The sequence below is a fragment of the Camellia sinensis genome, chromosome 8 (assembly GCF_055761805.1).
Source record: "Camellia sinensis isolate YWXY chromosome 8, ASM5576180v1, whole genome shotgun sequence".
Lineage (NCBI taxonomy): Eukaryota > Viridiplantae > Streptophyta > Magnoliopsida > Ericales > Theaceae > Camellia > Camellia sinensis.
Window position 1 is genome coordinate 62,062,632 of NC_138968.1, and position 8,778 is coordinate 62,071,409.

Below are 8,778 nucleotides of genomic sequence, written 5' to 3' on the forward strand. Positions count from 1 at the left end.
AAATTTAGTCGCCAAAGGTAAAAAATTATTTTTTATTTTCCAATCGCTGACTAAAGCATTTTGGTAGCCAAATCTCTACCTACGGCGACTAAAATTGTTTTTCGTCGCTGAAAATAAACTATTGGAGACTAAAATTTTAGTCGCCAAAGGTAAAAAATTATTTTTTGTTTTCCAATCGCCGACTAAAGCGTTTTAGTAGCCAAATCTCTACCTACGGTGACTAAAATTGTTTTTTGTCGCTGAAAATAAACTATATTTTGGTCGCCAAAAGATAAAAAATAAAATTTTAAAATTCTTTCGGCTACTAAACAATTTTGTAGCTAAAAGTAGCTCTATGGCTACTAAAATTTCTTTTAGTCGCCAATTGTGATATGTTTAGCTACTAAAATTTTTTGTAGTCGCCAATTGTAATATTTTTAGCTACTAATTTTTTTTTAGTCGCCAATAATCAACATTCCCCTACTAAAAAAAATTAGTAGCTAAAAAGTTGACTTTTGCCGACTAATATTATTTTTGGTAGCCAATTCCGACACTTTTGGCGACTAAATTAATTTTGGTAGCTAAAAATGGTCGCCAACAATGTATTTTCTTGTAGTGAATGTGAATACATAATCAATTAAACATAATTACATTTTATGATATAAATTGAATTATTTTAAAAATATAGGAGTGTTGTGGGAAGATGGTTAAAAGCTGATTTTTTTATTGTAGTTTATTTTTTTTTGACTTTTTCAAAAAAAAAATATGTAAAAAATATGAAAAAATGATATGACTAAAAATGAATTAAAAGTTAAGAAGTAATTTTTAACGTACTTCGCAAAAGAGATCATAGGGCATGTTTGATTCGCGGGATAAGGGGGTGAACTATCCACTATTTGGATTGTAATTCAAATAGTGTTCCTTATCCGCCGTTTGATTTTTTTTTAGTCCGCCGGACTCCTTATCCCTATATGGGGGACTATTGTGTCCGGGGGGGGGGGGGTATGGGATTGTTTTAGGGGGACTAATCACTGTTTGGATTAGATGATGAAATGACCATTTTGACCCTCTACTATTTAATTATGTATTATATTTAATAAAATTCAATAAAATTTAAATGTCTCAATTTAAAAATAAAATAATTTTATTTAACTTTTTATTGATGTTTTATTTATTTAATTTTTTAAAATAATTTTTTATAGATATTTTATTGATGCTTTATTTTAAAATTTTGTTTATGTTTTATTTAATTTCATTATTTAAATTTAACAGATGTTTTATTTAATTTCATTTTTTGATTATTATTATTTTTAAAAACAAATTTATTTAAAATTTTAATTAAAAAAAATAATATATATTTTTATTGATATTTTATTTATTTTTTTTAAAAAAAATAAATTTATTTAATTGTGTAAAAAATAAAATAAAATAAATTTTTATTTAATCTAGCTAAAAATAATTAAAATATTAAAGATATGTTTAATATTTCTATTACTTAGTAAACAATTAAAAAAGAGTAAAATAGTCATTTGTTCATTTATCTTATCCAGTCCGTCCAACCAAACGTTGGATTCACTAAAAATAGTCATTTCCAGACATCTAATCCCATGAAAAAATAAACACAGGATACATATCCAATCCAACCAAATAGTTCGGGGGATTCACAATCCCAGGACTCAAGTCCGATGGATTCTAATCGTCCCTCATCCAGTCCGTCCAATCAAACAAGAGTAGATGATTAATAGTCTATGTTTGGCATAAGTTTTTTTTTTTTTTGTTGCTATTTTAGTCACAAAAAGGCAAAATAGACTTAAATAATCAATAAGACAAATGTCATTTTCAAACCATAATCATTTCATTTTTTTTTTCCACAAAGGTTAAAAAAATCAAAAAACTCATTTGAAACGAGACTTTTTAACCTCAGGTTAAAATAGTCAAAAAATTAAAAAGTTAAAAAATAAATCTACATCCCAAACGAGAGCATAATACGATGAGATTTTGAATAACAAATGCAAAAGTAGAAAGTCTCCAGAAAAGAAACTAACAATTTACTCAAAATTTTAAATCAATAGTGTATATATAATCTTGTTATTGTGAGATCACACCATAATTGAATTTTGGCATTTGATTAAAAATTGTAGACAGAATACAGGAAATATTTGATCATTCCAGTTAGATGGATTAAAGTTGTTGGATGGAGATAATATTTAGCTAAACTTTGTTAATTTTTTTTTATAAACTTCACATAATTTTATTTGAGTGAACAATTTTAAAGCATGTGTTAACTATTGTGCTATTGATAAAATTTGACATAATAGATATAAAAATTTACTACACTAATGTGCAATTTATTGTGTCACAATTATCATAATACTATTTATCACGCCAAATTTGATACCATAGAAGCATCATATGAAATTTCTATGCTCTAAATTTGTGAGCATTGAATTTTGTAAATTAATTATATGGCCCTCCAAAAATGTCACAGTCATTTAAAAAAAAATATATATAAATTCAATAAAATTAATAAAATAATAAAAAGAAATATTAACCATCATATTGAAATAAGGAAAATGTTTGGTAGTCACAAATTCCGTAGCTCAAATGGCCCGAAACTGTCAAAACGACGTAGTTTTGCGTTGTTTTGCTCCCAAAACGACGTCGTTTTTGGTGTTTTGAGCCTTTTGAGCCACAAAATTTGTGGCCACCTAGCATTGCTGTTGAAATAATTTTAGTTCAAAATACAATTTGAAGCCATTACATCAAAAAAATACTAAACATTTTATTTTAATGTTTGAATTAAGCCCACGAATTGAAATTTTTTAAAATATTAATTATTGTATTACAATTTTTGATTAAAAATATAATTTAAAGTAAATGTGAATACATAATCAGTTAAACATAATTACATTTTATGATATAAATTGAATTATTTTAAAAATATAGGAGTATTTTGCGAAGATGGTTAAAAGTTGTTTTTTTGTTTTTTTTTTTTTTTTTGACTTTTTCAAAAAAAATGTGTAAAAAATGATATGATCAAAAATAGGTTAAAAGTTAAGAAGTGATTTTTAATTTACTTCTCAAAAGAGATCATATTATATACATTGCTACAATGAATATTTTAAAATCTGAAATTTTAATATTATAGTGTAATTAAATATGATATTAACATAATTAAAATAGTTTAATTTAAAAATGATCATTATCTTATTGATTTGATGGCCTGACTCAATGGAGAAATTCCATCCAATTAAGGCTTGGTTTGGAAGGTGAGTTGGCTTTTTGATTTTTTGGCTTTTTTTGTTATTTTAATTTGGGACTAAAAAGCCTGATTTGATTAAGGCTTTTGATTTTTTTGGTTTTTTTGACTTTTTTGTGAGAGAAAGAATGTAATGATATGGATTAGATGTGATATTTTGTCTTATTAGACTAAAAATCCTATTTTATTTTTTGTGGCTAAAATAGCCCCAAACCCACCCAAACCAACTTCCCAAACAGTGGCTAAGAGTGAATGGGCGATGCAATTGTAAAGGGGCTGGCTTCTCTCTAGTCTATGATCGGACTAGAGGGTATTGTTGAGTTCATAGGGGCTTATCACAGATTCTGTTTTGATAATTTGAATTATTTAATGTGTAGAAATCGTCGATTGCTATATGTTTGTAAAAAATCACGCTGATCGGATATTGATAGCTATCTGATCGGATCAAATTTCTATCAACCGTTTATTTTTTCACAATCTTTTTACACAAAACTGATTTGATCACGTAGCTATCGATATCCGATCAACTTGACCTTTTACAAACATATAATATTCGATGAGTTTTACACATTTAACGGTCCGGATTATCGAAACAAGACCCGTAGAGGCCCCATGGATCCAACAATACCCTCAAGTTCGATCAACGTGATTTTTTACAGGTATATACTACTCAACGAATTTTACACATTAAACAGTTTGAATTATCAAAACGGAACTTATAATAAATTTCTACAGACCTAACAATACCCTCTAATTTGATTACAGACAGAAGGAAAACTCACCTCAATGTTAAGTACCTACAAATAAAAGAACTTGCATCTAGGATACACATTTCTAAATTAGCGGCTAATCAATCAGCGGCTAACAATACTCTATTTTTATTTTTTAAGATTTCATAAAGAGAATCTTAAAGTTTTAAAATTTAGGCCTATTTGAGAAATAAATTAAAAGTTGCTTTATAATTTTTAGGTCTTGTTTGACAAGTGATGTGTTTAATTAAAAAGTTAAAAAGTTATTAAAAAAATTAAAAAATCAACAATTTATATCAAAAAATCAAAGATTCCATTTTCTTTATATTTTTTACACATATTTTCGTAAAAAATCAAAAATTCATCACAAATATATTAGTTTTACATCATATTTTAGTCAAAAAATCAAAAAATTACTAAAAATTCTTTTCCCAAATGAGACCTAAGGTTTAGTTTTTTTGCTGGAGACTATACTTAGTATATTACTAATCTCGCATTTAATTCCATGATATGAAAAATTTGCCACAATGTCAAAAGATCTAGACAATTAATTGAGCAATCAGTGATTTCCAGAAATGAAAGAACATTTCTATTAATCACTCAGAAAAAAAGGTAAACAAATTAATGAAAAAAAAAAACAAATCACCGTCTCCCTCTCTTTATACCTGTATTCATTTTCTTTCTCCCTCTCTCAATATATTCCCCCTCTCTCTCTCTCTCTCTCTCTCCAAAGAATTAGTTGAGAGAAAATATTACTAAGAAGAAGAAAAATGGAGGGTGATTTGTTGCCACTGTTGGTCATGGTGATTGTACAAGTGGGCTATGTAGGGATGAACATTCTGTCGAAGCTTGCCATGGATTCCGGCATGAACGCTTTCGTCCACGTGGCCTACCGGCAAGTCTTTGCCACCATTGTTATAGCTCCCTTCGCATACTTCTTGGAGAGGTATAAAAGACTTTTTTTTTTTTAATTAAAAAAATGTATAACATTACCAAAAAAAAAATGTGTGTAGTATTATTAAAAAATGTATAATTTTTATTCGTAAAATACAAATTTTCATAACTGTATTACAAAATTAACATTTATTACAAAAATATGTAGTAAAATATGTATAGCATGACCCATTTTATTATATATATATAGATGTATGAGATTTGTAGCCAACGTGAATTATAACATAGGCTACTAGCAATTGCAACAATACTACACAAAAAAAAAAAAAAAAAAAAAAAAGGAAAAAAAAACTGAAAATAATATTTAGAATTTTAAATTTATGATTAATATTCACTAAAAATTGAAGACAAAAAAATGATCAAAACCATAAGATCATAGGTGTTGCTAGTAGATGCATTAATTGTTATGTTAATATTTTTACACCTTATAACTGCAGAACAAGGCCAAGGATGACGCTGCCCATTTTCTTCCAGATGTTTTTGTGTTCCATTTTTGGGTAAGTCCTCAAAACATTCAACCCAACCCTTCTTTTGTAAAAATAGAGTTCAGTTTATTTATTTATTTTAAAGTAATTTATGTGGGGATGAAATGCACAGGATAACAATGAATCAAGTTCTTTACTTGGTTGGGCTCCATAATTCTACTCCTACGATTGCCTGTGCCCTCACAAATTTGCTGCCCGCACTCACTTTTATTCTTGCGGTTCCTTTTGGGTATTTTATTACATATTTGTAAAAATATCACATGAATTGCTTATTACTCATCTACATCTATTTTTATTTCTACATGATGATTATGTATATTATATATATATATATATATATATTTTGATGTTTGGTAGGTTGGAAAGTGTGGGAATTAAGAGAAAAGCAGGACAAGCCAAGATTTTTGGGACAGTGGTGTGTGTAGGTGGAGCAATGTTGTTGTCATTGTACCATGGGCGTACAGTGATAGGGGGATCAAGCATTCATTGGAAGTATGCAGAGAACATGGCGAAAGAAAACTCTACCAATCATGCCAACAACTTCATCTTGGGCCCCATTTTAATAATAGCTAGCACTGTCTCTTGGGCAATATGGTTCAGTATCCAAGTAAGTACTATCCCAATCAATCGATAATATTATCACCATTTAATTATTAACATTTAAAGTTAGTGAATTGTTTATGATTAAAAATTAATGCTTTTTTATGTGCTGGCAAAATATGTTTTTCTAAACAATAATTCTAATATTCTATTTACACATAAGTTAATCACACAACCGGACACACCGTGTGAAATATTTGCATAAAAAATTTTTGCTTGATTCCGAGATCAATTTTTGAATTTCTAGTCATTTTTTTTATTTTTATTTTATTCTCAAAAATATTTTCTCTACAGTTTTTAGTTGCTGGTACAATACAACGAAAAATCTAATCGATAAAAAAAGCTTATTATGATCAACAAAAAAATTAGTGTAATTAGATATAAAATTGTCACTTCTTAAATGCAAAAACATTTGGGGTACTAACCTCCTCACCGTCACCATTATCACCACCCAACAAATATGGCTTCATTTGGAAAGTTAAAGTTTGCGGTTTTTTTTGGCTATTTTAGCCATAAAAAATAAAATAGGATTTTTAGTCTAATAAGACAAAACATCACGTTTAACTCATAATCATTACATTCTTTTTCTCACAAAAAAGTTAAAAAAGTCAAAAGTCCTTTCCAAATAAAACTTTTTAACCCCAAATTAAAGTAACTAAAAAAATAAAAAAAAAAACCCACAAAATTAACCCATTTCTCAAACCAATCCTATCTAGGATCCACAATTCTTGCAAGATAGTTGCTCCTCTCTCTCGTAAAGCTATAGCTCCTAAAGACCTAGCAAGAGCTAGTAGCCAACCGTTGCTATCTCGTCCTATATAGCATAGCTTTCAAATAGCCCAAAGCTATTATCCTATAGAACTTCAACCCTCCTTACGCTAAATCAAAGGAGCTACTAGAACAACTAAGGTGGTAGCCTTAGATTTAGCTCTAGCAATTACGAATTGAGCTTTCAAGCTTTGCACCACCACCACGATCATCACCATAATTGCCACCCTATGATGTCTCCGCCACCACTACCACTAGCACACAGTTAGCTCATCATTTTTAGAGTTTGCAGATACAAATTTTTGAAACACTCTTCTTTGAAAAATATTTTCACTAAAACAAACAGACCATCAAGTTATAATTAGTTAAACCTGCAATTAGTTATAGCCACAATTTTCTAAGGTCTATTTTGGAAAGTGGGTTAAAAATCACTTTTCAACTTTTAACCCACTTTCCTCTCTAAAAAAAAAGTCAAAAAAATAACTTTTAACAACCTTCCCAAAACACCCGTAATTAGTATATTGCATAATACTATGGTTAATAATTTTGATTTTTTTTTTTTTGGGATATTATTGATTTATTATTGAATTATACAGGCAAAACTGAGTGAGAAGTATGCAGCACCATACACAACATTAACATTAGTATGTTTAATGGCGACCGTTCAATGTGGGATTATCGGTTTTTGTGCCGACCATAACATTTCTGCTTGGTCGTTGACACCTGGAATTCGAGCCTTTTCAAGTATTTATGGGGTATGTATTACCTAAACTTTAAATTTTTTAGTAGTTATACTATATAAATTGATATTGTCTAGTATCGACTAATATTAATAGTCTCTTTGTAAAAGACTCATGGTGATTATAATAGTTGAAGGAAATACAAGATTTTTTGTTTTAAATCCTTCTATTTTTAGTTCTGAGTGTTAAAGTAAAATGTACAATTTATACGAAGATGTGAAGTGAATTGAGACAATCACTAATAATAATAACAAAATCATTAAAACTGTGTATTTCAGGGAATTGTGTGTACTGCAGCAGCATTTTACCTAATGTCATGGTGCATCCAGAGAAAAGGTCCTTTGTATGTCTCAGTGTTCAATCCCTTGCTGCTCATTATCGTGGCGATTCTTAGTTGGTGTCTACTTGAAGAGAAAATATATGTTGGAACGTGCGTTTTGTTTTGTCTTTTTTTTTAAAAAAAAAACTTGAATCGACATTCATTTCTTGTTATTCTATGATCTACTTTGAATTAACAACTATAGCACTTTCAAAATAGACTGATCATTCTTTTATGCGGTTTGTTATCAGTGTTGTAGGGTCTGGCTTGATCGTTATAGGGCTCTATGCTGTTCTTTGGGGAAAGAACAAAGAAATGAATGCAAAGAATAATGCCGAGGATAGAGAGGAAGAGAAGCAAGCGGTAGTGAAAAGTGACATGGAAATTTAGTTTTCGGGGCTTTCAAATGGCAATCACAATCTTCATACAATCATGTATGAGGAGGAAACCCACATGCTTTAGAAACATAACAATAATAACAAGAAAAATAATGTGGAATTACTATGCCAAGCAAATTTTGTTTTTAATTTGATCTTCCTTCCTCATTTTCTAAAGTTATGTTTGAATTTTAAATTTATGCAGAGATTTGTAGAGATAAAGAAAAAGAGAAGGAAAATTTGATTAAAAATTTATCTTATATTTTATTCACTTTTATCTTCTTTTTGCTTTTCATCCCATACATACAATAAATAAACACGGCATTATTGATGCTCAATATCCCTAGTTTATTGAGCTCAAAACCTCTCGAAGACAAGGTTGATCATAGTTAACGCAAATCCAAAAATGATGGAGAAGTCTATTATTATTATTATTACACAAATATAACTCTCAAAATGAAAAAGATCCAAGATTAAATCAAGGACAAATTACACTAACAATCCCTATAGTTTGGGACTTGTGTCACATTGATCCCTGACTTTTCAAT

At 28.9% G+C, this 8,778-nt stretch overlaps 1 protein-coding gene across 1 annotated transcript; it reads left to right on the forward strand.

The window, feature by feature from the left end:
• The first annotated feature begins 4,751 nt into the window (after positions 1-4,751).
• On the forward strand, positions 4,752-8,243 carry LOC145797792 (WAT1-related protein At1g09380-like). Its single transcript, XM_082885210.1, has 7 exons — positions 4,752-4,933; positions 5,379-5,438; positions 5,539-5,655; positions 5,784-6,033; positions 7,391-7,549; positions 7,813-7,964; positions 8,105-8,243. The coding sequence occupies exons 1-7, from the start codon at positions 4,758-4,760 to the stop codon at positions 8,241-8,243; spliced, it is 1,053 nt and encodes a 350-aa protein (XP_082741336.1). The 5' UTR covers positions 4,752-4,757.
• The last annotated feature ends 535 nt before the right edge of the window (positions 8,244-8,778 follow it).

Bases quoted from the DNA above. Each gene is read 5' to 3' on its own strand.
- LOC145797792 (XM_082885210.1), top strand. From the start codon at position 4,758: ATGGAGGGTGATTTGTTGCCACTGTTGGTCATGGTGATTGTACAAGTG. The intron at 5,439-5,538 runs GTAAGTCCTCAA...TGAAATGCACAG, and splicing joins TTTTTGTGTTCCATTTTTGG to GATAACAATGAATCAAGTTC. The intron at 7,965-8,104 runs GTGCGTTTTGTT...GTTTGTTATCAG, and splicing joins GAGAAAATATATGTTGGAAC to TGTTGTAGGGTCTGGCTTGA.